General features: G+C 37.4%; 2 protein-coding genes across 2 annotated transcripts; both read right to left on the bottom strand.

Annotated features, from left to right (window-relative positions):
* Window positions 1-438: 438 nt before the first annotated feature.
* Window positions 439-5,401, bottom strand: LOC132292539 (ras-related protein RABA4d-like). The gene is made up of 2 exons (XM_059790371.1): window positions 4,685-5,401; window positions 439-945 (listed from the first exon to the last, which is right to left on the bottom strand). The coding sequence occupies exons 1-2, from the start codon at window positions 4,909-4,911 to the stop codon at window positions 501-503; spliced, it is 672 nt and encodes a 223-aa protein (XP_059646354.1). The 5' UTR covers window positions 4,912-5,401; the 3' UTR covers window positions 439-500.
* Window positions 5,402-6,458: 1,057 nt separating this feature from the next.
* LOC132292350 (receptor protein kinase-like protein ZAR1) lies at window positions 6,459-11,680 on the bottom strand. The gene is made up of 2 exons (XM_059790351.1): window positions 10,109-11,680; window positions 6,459-7,309 (listed from the first exon to the last, which is right to left on the bottom strand). Exons 1-2 carry the CDS (start codon window positions 11,397-11,399, stop codon window positions 6,684-6,686), a joined length of 1,917 nt encoding a protein of 638 aa, XP_059646334.1. The 5' UTR covers window positions 11,400-11,680; the 3' UTR covers window positions 6,459-6,683.
* Between the last annotated feature and the right edge of the window lie 1,541 nt (window positions 11,681-13,221).

Genomic DNA, 13,221 nt, shown 5'->3' with positions numbered 1-13,221 from the left:
AATTTCTCAACATCACCTTTATAGCTCGAATTTTGTGGTGTAATTCCAAATGGTTCCTGATATTTTCCTGAATATCTCTGCAATTATAAATATCAATTTGTTATTGCCCAATGATCCAACATTATTCAAGAATATCAATTTGTTCCTTTCCTCAATTGCCCAGTTAATGAAGCTCTTTTAATATAAACAAATAATTCCATCATTTTCAGGACAAAAGATTCAGGAGAATAATACAATTTAGGCTGCTTTCCAAGGAGTGAGGATGGTTTTGATCAGATACACATTCATTTCAAATCAGGGGACACAAAAATAAAAAAATAAAAATAAAAAACTCTACACCCCTTTCAATGCACATTTCATAGTTGATACCAATACTCTTTTTTCACAATAGCTAGCTTTTTGTTGAAGCATATGTAGCCCAAATGAACAACATATTCCAAAAAAAAAAAAAAGAAAAAGAAAAGAAAAGAAACAAAAAAGAAAAAGATAGAAAGTGAAGATCAGGATGACATGCAACAGCCACCCTTCTTTCCAGAATCTGGCTCCTGTTTAGGAATAAAAATCGTCGTGCCCTTGAGAGACCCCGACTTCAAGTGGTCCCCACCGTCATTGGCAGTAAGAGACTTCTTGCTGATGATCCGGTATATTTCTGATAGCACCCTCAGAAATGCAGTTTCAACGTTGGTGGCATCTAGTGCCGAGGTCTCCATAAAGTATAGATTCTCTCTTTCTGCAAACTCCTGGGCATCTTCAACTGGTACTGCCCTTAGACTTCCCAAGTCACACTTGTTGCCAATAAGCATAATAATAATACTCTTATCGGCATGCCCTCTTAATTCCTCTAGCCATCTTGCCATGTGCTCAAATGATTGACGCTTTGTCATGTCATACACTAACAATGCACCAACTGCACCTCGGTAGTATGCACTTGTCACTGCTCGATACCTGAGGAGACACAGTAGATACCATAAGACCTCCTATAAAGGGAAAATAAAGCTTGAATAAATTGTGAATTGCATTAACACACAAATTTAGAGCATGTAAGGAGTCAAACAATTTTGCTCAATTAGGTCAGGTTGGGTCCAACAACTAAAGGGTATAGATCCCATCAAAGTAGTTGGCTGGTACATCAGCTCAAATTTTGGTAACTTTACAAAGAATATGTGTAATTTGTGATGGAAGATAAGCAGAATTTGAACATCTTTAGAAGACAACAAACAGGTACATCAGAATTTGATTCAACTATAGTTATGACCTTAGATGAAAACAGAATTACAAAACGGGATTCATATAGCTGAGCCTTAATAATAGGGTCAAGACTTTGTAGAGTTGTTTCCATAACACCAATCATAGCCTAAAAATAAAAAGGAAAACCTTTTCCCACTTATCTACACCCCAGAGTTGCTATATGAATTTTTCTCTCACAACCATCAAATTCCCTTAAATACACAAGAAGATGAGAGCTAAGAGCCAACGTGTTTCAACAAAAAAACACAAATTATCCCACAAAGCTGCTATGCTTACTATTAGGTTAAGCAACTGCTAAAGTAATGGCAAAGTATGTCTACTACTGTTAATTGTTAATACAGTTAGAACCTATAGAGAAAGAGAGAGACTACAGTTTCAAACCCCTCGATATATACACACAACTATATACTGGTGCAATCCAAGATTTCAAAGCCAATAATTATATTTCCTCAGCAGTGCATCCCTAAAGCGCCTTGATACTTTGAATTTAAAAGGTCATCATTAGGCTTGTGAGTTATGCCTTGCAAGCCATGGTGCAAAACAAAGCTGCAACTTATGTGCCTTGTTAAGCCCACCAAATGTGAGGTGAATGCCTCAGTATTTAAAAAATAAATAACATTTAAAAAAGGGTTAACCATGTTTCACTCTCCCCTACTAGAATGGTGCACACATTAATTCAGATGCCATTTGATGCATGCATGAAATGAAGTTTCAAAACAATGTCACTTTAGAAGTTGATAGACTTATTTGGATTCAAATTAATATAAATTCCGCAGCTGAGGTTCTGTTGTTATATAGAACTGCTGCAATCTATGCTCTAAAAAGTCCATAACAAATTTATCACTCTATGCTTTTCAAAATCTAGTACTAAAATGCTCAACTCATACGCCTTGAGGCTTGTGCGCCATTAAGTCCCACTAACTTTCCACCTTCAAAGACTAGGCATGATTAGGAGAACTATGAATAGAGCATGACAGGGGAGTTACTTTTTTATATGTATATATAATGTAATTTTAATATATGGGGTGAGAAGTAGACAGCAAAGAGATCTTGAGAACCACTTTAATTAGTAGGCAACCAGAATTTAAATCAAATAACAAAACTGAAGATCAATGACATGAAAGAATAATGTGCGCAAAAAGATCAGCATTTGTTTTAGCTTACACTACTTATTTGAGGGCACATAGGAGCGATGGCTAAAAAAATTGGAATATTTTGATAAATGAGATGACGACGGAAAAAAATTGAATAGACAAGCCAATATCTAATAAAACACAAGGTCATACAGTTTAAATTATCAGCTTGTGATGCAAGGAAATTATTTGGAAAGTCAATCAATCATTAAATGACCTTTGAAGTGCTAAATGTATGATAGTGAATGTGAAGATTATGGTAGGCGTAAATGGTGTTCACTTCCTGTATCTGGAGAATTTGGTGGAATCATAATCAAGTGCTCTATTCTGAAGCAGGACAAAGTGCTGCGCATGTGGCTAAAGATGTTTTTCTTTAAGTCCTAGATATGTTGAAAAGTAATGTGGCTGATATTTACAATTATAGAGAGGAATAACCTGATTGGGCCATGTTTTCATTGCCTTCTGGTTTGCTGAAAGGAGCTTGTATGATCTGTCGGTTGCTTGGATTTGTGGCAGTATAACTGGGGAGACAATTGTTTTGATCCCGATGGGATCTGTTTACTTGGTACTCATCTTTGGAGAAGTTGGTGGATTTGCTTAAATGGAGGTTTATTTCTTGTTTGGGGATTCTGGAAGTGGTTTTTTCCCCCACTGAGTTTGTTATGAGTTGTTGATGTTTTGTTAACTTGTGAACTGGTTTTATAATCAGTATTTGTTATTTAGGGGCCTGTTCTCTTTGTACTGCTTGATTAATAAAATCTTGAAAAAAAAAAAAAAAAAAAAAATTATGATCGGCGTCTCTCTAACAAAGTGGCAAATGTCCATAAATAGATGAATTCATGACTTAAAGTATAGTGAACGACTCAATCCACAAATTTAATCTATATACCACTATTAGAAAAATTAACATATAAGTTGTAAACTTAACTATCAACCAGCCTAGCAACCTTAACAAGAATAGGATGCATTAATGACTTCATCACAAAATAACGAAAAACAAGTGTTAACCAAGCAAATTATATACATGTATATAATTATATATATATGATGTAAAAGACGCACATAAACTATACCAGTGAGGGAGGCCGTCCAACTTATCCTTCTTCATAAGAGTAAGAGGAGAAATCCAGTTGCAGGGAATAAGATTCCAGAAATTTTGGATCAGTTTAGGTTGAAGTATGCAAGCAGTTGCAGGAAATCCAATGCATACAATTAATTAATGTATTCATTAAAATAAAAGATAATCCCAAATGTTAGGGCCTGTACCCATTCCGCCTCTCAGCAGCATCCTCAATTAATGGGGACTGCATTAGGTAATGGCATTTTATTAGAGTATTGACTAAAATGATCAATCCAAAAATGCAGTCAAAATTATTATTTTTTGTAACCTCTCTCTCCAATATATATATCCAAAAATGCAGTCAAAATTATTATTTTTTGTAACCTCTCTCTCCAATACATATATATATATATTGGAGAGAGAGGTTACAAAAAATAATAATTTTGACTGCATTTTTGTATTACTCTTCACCCTGAGTGTTGGCGTGTTGCTGTCCGTTTTGAGGTTCTTTACAGCGAGTGTCAATGTATATAATCATTTCCTGCTAGCTAGCCATCATTGACATTCGACTTTCTCATTTGATCATAAAATTGCATAGCTTTAGTATAAAACATAATTGGGTCTCTAAATTAGTTACTAGCGTCGCATTTCTCTCTTCTTCTTCTTTTATTATTTTTTATTTTTTCCCAACCATGTGAGGATTCCATCATCATCATGCTTGACCTAATCCCATATGAATGGGGTCGACTACATGAATTATCTCTCTCGAATCTTTTCTGTTACATGTCATTTCACCTACCATTTAACTTTTAAAAACCATATTTAATAACCCCATCCCATGTTATCTTTGGTTGCCCTCTCCTTCTTTTACCTCTATTACAACTAATCTCCCTCATTCAACCCGCGCATCTCTAGGTCTCTGATATATGTGTTCAAACCATCTAAACCTACTCTCTCTAATTTTCTCCCCAATGGGTGCTGCACCTAATTTCTATCTCACACTTTCATTAGTGATGTGAGGATTCTGTTATGTTATGAATTTTGGAAATGATTTCACAGTATTCAATCAAAGTAAGATTAGATTTAACTGCTTTTGTTTGGGATGCCAGTTCCACTCTATATTTAGATAGTAATTCAACATTGCCACAAAATAAACAAAAACTCAACAACAAATTAACAATTATTTAACTATTAGCCATGAATAAATTGAAATTGAAACTCAACAACAAACAAGAAGGCAAACCTCTCTTGGCCAGCAGTGTCCCAAATCTGTGCCTTCACAGTCTTGTGATCAATAACAATGGTTTTTGTCTGGAATTCCACCCCAATAGTCGCTTTTGAATCCAAACTGAACTCATTCCTCGCAAACCGCGACAATAGCTGAGTTTTCCCAACAGCCGAGTCCCCAATTAACACCACCTTAAATACATAATCAATCTTTTGATTAAAATCTCCATACAAATTCGACATTCTCAAACCCAATCAAATCCCTCTCAAATCCACAAATTTGAACCTAAAACGTTGGGTTATTATAAACCCAGGGAGTTAACAAAAACTCGCACTCAATCAATTAATCAGTCAGGAAAGAATCTGAATGTGATCTAAAGTTTATATATTATGCAAATCCGAGAATTAAAATAAAATTAAAATTAAAAAAAAAAAAAAAAAAGTTTAAGAAAACCGAGGGTTAGGATTTTCTGGGGGCACTCTGAGAATTGAAAACTAGGGTTAGGGTTTGGGGATGCAAAATCAGAAGAGAGGGAGAATTTTGGACATGATGGTGGAAGAAGGTGTGATCCAAAGAAGAGTTTAGAGAGAGAAGTTTTAACAATAGCTGGAAGAACAACGGCTAGTGCGGGACCAAGTAACGGTTTTTTTTGGTGGGCAAGAGAACATTTTTACGTGTATTTATGGTGCACTACATTGAGCGTGGAGGATCTGAGCCGTTAGTTATGTACTCAACGCAATTTGATCTTTTCAATCATCAAAGGATAGATGATGGATTTGAGAGGGTGATGATCGGGTGGGCCACCTCATCAACGAGGAGGTTGATGTTTTGATGAGGTTAAGTATGAACTTTGACAATCTACCCAATGATTTGTTCCTACGTACCATTAGAATAAAAGAAAGGGTGAACCGTTTCAATTGGTTTGGTGGAATGGGTAATGGGTAAGTTGGGTAATAGATGTTTCAACTACTTCGATAAAAATCATTACAACCCTAAACCACACACTGCAACTCTCGCACCAATCAAATAATAAAAGACCACCCGTCACTTGTTCAATTTCTGGATCCCTCACAATTTTTCTTCAGTGCTCATCAAATGGGAACGTTGTGTAATAAATTATTAGATGCTCTAAAAAAAAACCTCATTTCATCACCGTCGTTGATAATAATAAATAAATAAATAAATAAAAACTCTTTTGGTGTCGAGCATGCACCATCAAATTAAACATATTGTACAAAAGTTTTCATCAAATATGTTACATTGATGTTTTCTTCAGTATTGTATAATTTTAGCGTTCTCGGTATAATATATTGTTTTCACAATTATTACACAAGAGAAGATCCTGATAATTTTTACGACGTCGGTAGAATATCACCGATCAAACATTCTCTACGACCTATTATTATCCATAAGTTCATAAGCAAAATTATCTTCTAGTTGTTTCTACTTTAATTTTAATGTACTAGTGTTTGAAATACCCAAGTGCTCAGAGAAACTTATTATTTTTTTTACGCAATAATACAAGTAAAAAAGCAGATGTTCAGTTTCTATTTATGCGTAGAAATGACGAAGGATTATCCAAAAAACAGTGGGGTAGAAGGAAATATGGTCACGTGAAAATGCCTTTTAGGTGTGTGGGACTGCTGTCTGTGGTAGAGAGAGCTAAAAAGAAGCAAAAATCGAAGTCAGTAATTGGGAGTCAGTACAATTGTTTAATATCAAATCAGATCATTTCATGTCTCGCTGACCTAAAAAAATACTAGCATAACATGTCAATCTTGTCCTCTGGGCAAACATGCCATGTTATGCTTGTTAGGTCAAAAGATTTACTCACACACATCTTGAGATTACTTCCTCTCTATGAGAACATCTCAAAAGATAAATTGATTAGTACAAAAAAGACCTGCATTAGTGATTAGACCAACCCTACATCCAATGATTGTTCATAAGCAAAATAGCAGCACCTTCAAACATATCAGAAGTCAGCAAAAACATAGAAAGCTTTACAACACATTCACTGAGATCTAAGGCGATCAAGACTCTCAGAAACCGTCTTCATCCTAGGCCGCATCTCTGGGTCTAGTTCTGTGCAGTCAAGCGCGATATGAAATGCTGCTACAACTTGTTTCTTTGCATGTACCTCATGCAGAAGACCTGGGTCTATAATCTCAGACAAGGGGCGTTCCTCTCGAAACACCTTCCTCACAAGGCTCTCTAAACCCTTACCATCGTTTTCTGGTCCTGCATCTGGCAGTCGGCCGGTTAATATCTCCAAAAGCACGATTCCAAAAGAGTACACATCACATTTTTGCGTGAACCGGCTATTGGCAACTCGAGTTTCAGGTGCTGTGTAGATAATGGGAGCTGAACTCTTTGAACTTATTATGCTACGGTTTGAGTTTTGTCTTTTGAATGCAGCATTGGTGGATTTAGAGGAGCAGGAGACAAGACGGCCGAGTCCAAAACCAGATACGTAAGGCTGGAGATCATCATCAAGAAGGATTTTTGATGATTTTATGTTTCCGTGAATAAATTTCCTAGGGCTGCATTCATGAATGTACATTAGACCCCTTGCAGTCCCTTGAGCAATCTTCAATCTTGAAGCCCACGATAAAGCTGGCAAAATATTGGCAGGCCCGCCTTCAATGTTTAAAACCAAGACACAGTAAACTTTGATCAGTGGTGATAAGTGTTGCTTCCTCTAAAAGAGAACTGAAGATTATAAAATACAAATGGCCAATATTGAAGTGCTGTCAAATAAGCTTTAAATTCTGAACGGACCTGAAGAACACAATTAATTTACTCGCAATTAAGTAAACAAGAAGCACTAAATTTGTCCAACTCTACATAGAAAAATAAAATAACTCTCCATTTAACAATGCGTAATTGCAATTGTGTATGAAATTGCTTTCTTTTACAATTAGAAAAATGAAATTTACTAAAATCCGAGTCAAAGCATAAAAAACATGTGGCATGAAAACCTTGAGGACCAGCAAATGCAATTTTGAACTCAATTATTCTGCAAGTGGTCCATTTTTCTTGTGACATGTCATTTAAAGTGAAAACTTTGGTCGCATATAAACATAGCCTGGGTTGGGGACCATTTCCATTAACAGGTATTGTTCAGGCCTAAGGAGAGAAGAAGATACACAGTAAGAACTAGAAGGAGAGAAGAAGACACACAGAAAGAAGAAACATATGTACCAGAAAATGATTCATCCTTGAGACAATAGAGACAAAACACACTCTGAGGAAGTTGCAGCCAACTGATTCACTAGCACTAACACCCAAAAGAGCCAAACCACATACTGTTTTCATAAACAACACAAATGCCAAAAAAGAAGTAGAAGACAAGTTCAATAATAGAAGCTTAAAAATATGACTAGCTGTGTTTCAACCACCAGTTTGAATCAGCTCTTAATGCAAAATTTCACATATACCCCTGAACCAAAAACAAAAAACTGAGAAGTCACAAGGGAAGCAAACTTTACTGTTCAAGTGAAATGAGGATAGGTGCCTACATAATGAGGAGTATTTCAATGATCTTCCTAGTGACAAATCCAGATTAGGCGCAAAACCCAAAAACTCAATATCTAGCCCAAAATTGCGTAAAGTATGAAACAATCACAATATAAAATAATGGCGCCTCTCCCTACCCCCAGTTTCAGTGAAGTGCGACACTCAATGGAACAAGATCCAAATGCTATGCATCACACATCAGACTATTACATTTCAATGTGGGATCTGAATGCAATTTTTGTCAGTATAAAATTTAGGGCTCACCAAATCAATGTCTTGAATGCATTTTCACACTAAGTGTATGCACATGTGTGAATTTGTGCATTGCAGAGGACATTTTAGGTTTGACAGAAATCTATAATATTTATCAACAGTCATTCTCACAGCCTTTTGTTCTGAACAAAAATCAGATCCCACATTTTTTTAGGAGCATGCGTGAATAAAAACAAACACAAAGGTGGTGAATGTGCTGAAAATCACATAAATTTAAGATTTTAGCCTTATTTTTCAAAAATGAAGAACAGTATGAGTGGCTTGATGTAGATGGAGTCAGTCTCCACTCAAATTTCAAGCTCAATGGACCCGATATTATGTCCTCCAGGGTGTAGGAAACAAAGGGAAAATGCCATGAAGGTTGAGAAGTCATTGGATGGGAAATCATCAACATAATAAGAGAGGATCAGAAGATTTTAAAACAGAGTCAATAAAGACAGAAAATAGTGAAAACATTGCAGGTTACTCGGTTTATGGGCACAAACAAACACAAAATTGCAACTCGTGACCTAAAAAGTCTGTAACATGTACAGTTTTTGTCAACAACCACTAAAGAAAATTAGAAAGATCAAAACAGAGGGATTACATGGTAAACATTTTGAGATATAGAACTAGAACAAGTGTGTAACGTGGCACTTCTTTGGCCAATAACTTTTTTCTCTTGTGGCACTTCTTTGACCTATAAATTTTCTCTCTTCTCTATCATGCTTATCTATAACTGAAAAACAAACTCTAGAGAGGACACTATGCTTCCAACAGTTGTTGGAATCAAGTTGAAGAAGTAGAACAACAGTGCAGCAATAGATGACCTAGAAAATAGAGCATATGAATTGCACATTACCATGAATATTGCTTTATAAATTCACTCTCTTTAATGCTTCATTAGTTAGGACGGAACGAAGAAAGGTGAAGAAAAGATAGGAGGGAAGGAATAAACGTGGATAATAGGATGGGTGAGTCAGCCTTCCTCCTTCACAAATTTTTATCCCTCCAAATATGGACCGAATAGAGGAGGGAGTGGAGCTATTATAAAAATATAAATATCAGATAAAATTCAAATATGGGGTATTAGGGTACAAACAATTTAAAACTCTCTTGTTAGCTTTTCTCCGTACAAAAAAGGGGGAAAACAAGATCTCTTCTATAGGATATCTCATGCATCATCCCTTCTCCTCTACCTATCATCCAATTTTCTTTCTTTCTACCAAACAAAGCAATTGATATTGTGTTTGGATGCACCCTATCCACGCCTTGAATTTGGTATTTTAAAAAATATAATACAAATAATTAGTTTTCCTTTCTGCCGCTACATTTCTTGAACACAAGATTCAATTTTCCTTTCCTATTTATTCAAATAAGAGGGGGATCAAAATTTTCTTTCTTTTCCATCTTCTCTTTTCTTTTCGAAACTAAAGCCTTATTTATTTATTTATTTTCAGGTAAGAGAGGCAAATTAAAAGTTAGAGATGCCAAAACTCAAAGTGAGAATCTCAACGGAAAGCAACTCACCCACGAGACTACAAAGGCATTGGCAAACTAAAGCCGTATTACAAGTACCATTAGATACTTCAGCATTATAGAAAAAATAAATAAATAAACAATCACCAAACACAATTTTAAAAACCACTAGAAGGGAAAGAATGTTACCATGTAGCGCAGTGTACAAGCTTCCATTGCGGATGAAATCAGAAACCAGCAGTTTCTCATCATTGGCATAGTAATAAGCTCTCAGCCGCACGATATTGTGATGCTGGACCCTCCCGATTGCCTCCACCTCCGATTCGAACTCCTTGAACCGCCACGTGCCATCACCCTCACTCAAGCGCCTCACAGCAACAACTGTACCCGCCACACCAGATCCTTTCCCCACGACCACCTTGTAGACAATGCCACTCTTGCTCTTCCCCACCACGTACGCCGATGCCCTCAACAAATCCTCTAATTCCAACCCAAACCCTTCATCCACCACCATGAATTTACCTTTTTGCCCCTCCTCGCTAACTTCTTCCTCCTCCTGCTTCTCTTTTCCCATTTTGCCCTCGTCAGATGTCCATTTTTTCCGAAACACCCAGACCGAAACAAAGAGGACCCCGACAATCACCGAAACGCCCGAAATCAATGGTACCGCCACCGAACCATTTTTCACTTTCTCTCTCTCTCCAAACCCATTCAAGCTGGGGTTTTTAGGGTTCTCAGGGTTCGATTGAAGTCTAGGGTTTTGAGCTTCTGGGTCTGCGCATGGCGTTTGTAACGGAAACCCACAGAGGTTAGGGTTTCCAGAGAAAGCAGTGGGGCCCTGATTCAGCAGTGAGCCCACCTGTGGTATTTTTCCTGTGAGGTTGTTGTGCCGGAGATCCAAGCTCACCATCACCGGAAACTGTCCGTACGACGGCGGGACTTCGCCGGAGAAATGGTTGTAGGACAGATTTAGTGTGCCGGTGAGCTGTGTCAGATTGCTGAGGTCCTCCGGCAGTGACCCATTGAGGAGATTGGAGGATAGATCCAAGTGGGTTAGGATTTGGAGGGTGGTTATCTGGTGCGGAATGGATCCGGCGAGAGCGTTGTGAGAGAGGTCTAGAGAGAGAAGATTGGTGGCGTTGAAGAGGCGGGAGGGGATGAGTTTGGAGAAGTTGTTGTGAGAGAGAGTGAGTCGTCGGAGAGAGACGAGTAAGCCTAGTTCGGATGGGATGTACCCAGTGAAGCTCTTGTTGGAAAGAGAAATACCGGTAACTCGGTGGTCGCGATCGCAGGCGATTCCGGCCCAGTGACACGGAGTTGAATCGGAGTCGGACCAGGTGTCGAGAACGCGAGTTGGGTCGGTGGTTATGGCGGCTTTAAGTGCCAGAAGAGAGAGGCCATCGGAATTGAGTGAAGAAGAGAGAGAAATGAAGAAGAGAAGGAAACAAACGAGCCCAACTTCAACAGATATAGAGTTCATGATTTCAATGCAATGAGAGTTTCATGGGCTTGCTTAGACTGTGATCGTCATCACTGCAACGAGAAGTTGCACAGAGAGAGAGAGAGAGAGAGAGAGAGAGGAGAGAGACAAGAAGACGAAGTGTAATTTGAACTTCAGGTGGGTTGTTATCGAGATGCCTCAGTAGGGGTAACATGCCTAATGCAGTTTGAATTTTTTTTTTTTACTATTGACTGTAGCCTTAATGATTCTATATATATATATATATATATATTTGGATTAAATGCATTAAAACCCCGGTCTCAATTGCAAAAAATCTCCCTGAAGTAAGTAAAGCCTCTTAACTATTATTTTGTTGCATTTAGTGATACACCGTAAAGAGGCATAAACGGAAAACGAAATTACCATTTAACCCTAACTTTGACGTCGTCGTGTTACTTACTGCTAGAAAGAGGTTGCAGAGATCAGCGGTCACTATTATATGAAAAGGAACATCTTGAATGTGACCGATCATCTCCAATTTTATTGCAATCAAGGACAAAGCTTCATGCCTGCTTCAAAGCGCAATCAAACTCTGCATCCGTATCTTCATCTAGATCATCGAATCGTTCGTTTGAGAATTGGTTGGGCTATTTCGCCGAAGATGGCTAGTTTTAGTTCTCAATCGATTAAAAAACAAAGTCAGATAGAGAGAGAGTTGTGATTCAGTTACTAATTTTGTCATTGCTGGGTATTCATTTGCAGAATTTATCCGAAATATGTAGTGGTGGTTTTAGGGTGTGGATGGTGGTGGCGACGCCTTTATTTTCTCTCTCCCTTGATATCCGCTGCCGATTGTGGGGTTGGGTGGTGGCTGCGGTGATGTCGGTGTGGGGGTGGTGGCGCTACCGTGGTTGAAAGGTGGACATGGTGGTGGCAGTTACAATGAAGGGATGGTGGTGCGTGGAGGCCAGGTGGCTGTAGTAACGTTGTTAATGGTGGTGCGCGGCGGTGGTTGTAAATGGACATGGTTGCGATTGGTCTTCCCTACATGCATGGGAAAAAGCTTAACCCAAAGTTCACAAGAACAATTACAGAGGTTCAATATAATTCTTTGTGTTTTGTTAATTTGTCTAAGGTATGTTAATATACAACATATAATCGGCCATATTCCCAAATCATGTACCAGAAGCGGCCTTAAGACTTCAAAATGACGATGAAGAAAGTGGCCTTAAAGGCGAGACAAACGACGGTGAAGAAAGCTCCAATGAAGACAATCAGAGATTATTTCAGCGGTGGTGAGGACAACGCCGATTAGGCAGATGGGCATAAGGCTGTGTTTGGGCATAACTCATAAGCTTATGCTTGGCAAGGGTAATAATGTCTTTTTGAAAAGATGGGTTGGTCACGTGACTCGCACAATCTATTTACCGTCATTGAATTAGCTGTAAATTAACGAAATGTTTTTTTTTTGCAACAAACAAAATAGTTTAGGGGGTTAAGTGTCATAACCATAGTTCAGGGGGGGTTCTTGGAAGAAAGAAGATTGTTCAGGGGAGTTTAATGCACTTAACCCTATATATTTTAATTATTGTTATTTTTACAGTTTTGCTTTCTTGCACCTTGGGTGAGAGAATCATTATTATCTAAATCTAATCTAGTTATGAATTAAATTAAAAAATTGATAATGATCCAAATTTAATAATCTTTATTTTTTATACGGAGTATTAATTATTTATCATTAAATATATAAATATTAATTTTGTTATTAATTTCTTTTTTATATATTATTAATTTATTTATTTGCATAATTATATTATACACCATCCTACAATTAATTTCTTTTCATTCCACTTAAGCATAT

The sequence above is a fragment of the Cornus florida genome, unplaced genomic scaffold (genome assembly GCF_030987335.1).
Source record: "Cornus florida cultivar Cherokee Brave unplaced genomic scaffold, ASM3098733v1 CherokeeBrave_3.0.0_Hap2_Chr02, whole genome shotgun sequence".
NCBI classification, from domain to species: domain Eukaryota; kingdom Viridiplantae; phylum Streptophyta; class Magnoliopsida; order Cornales; family Cornaceae; genus Cornus; species Cornus florida.
This window is presented reverse-complemented; position numbering and strand designations above follow the sequence as displayed.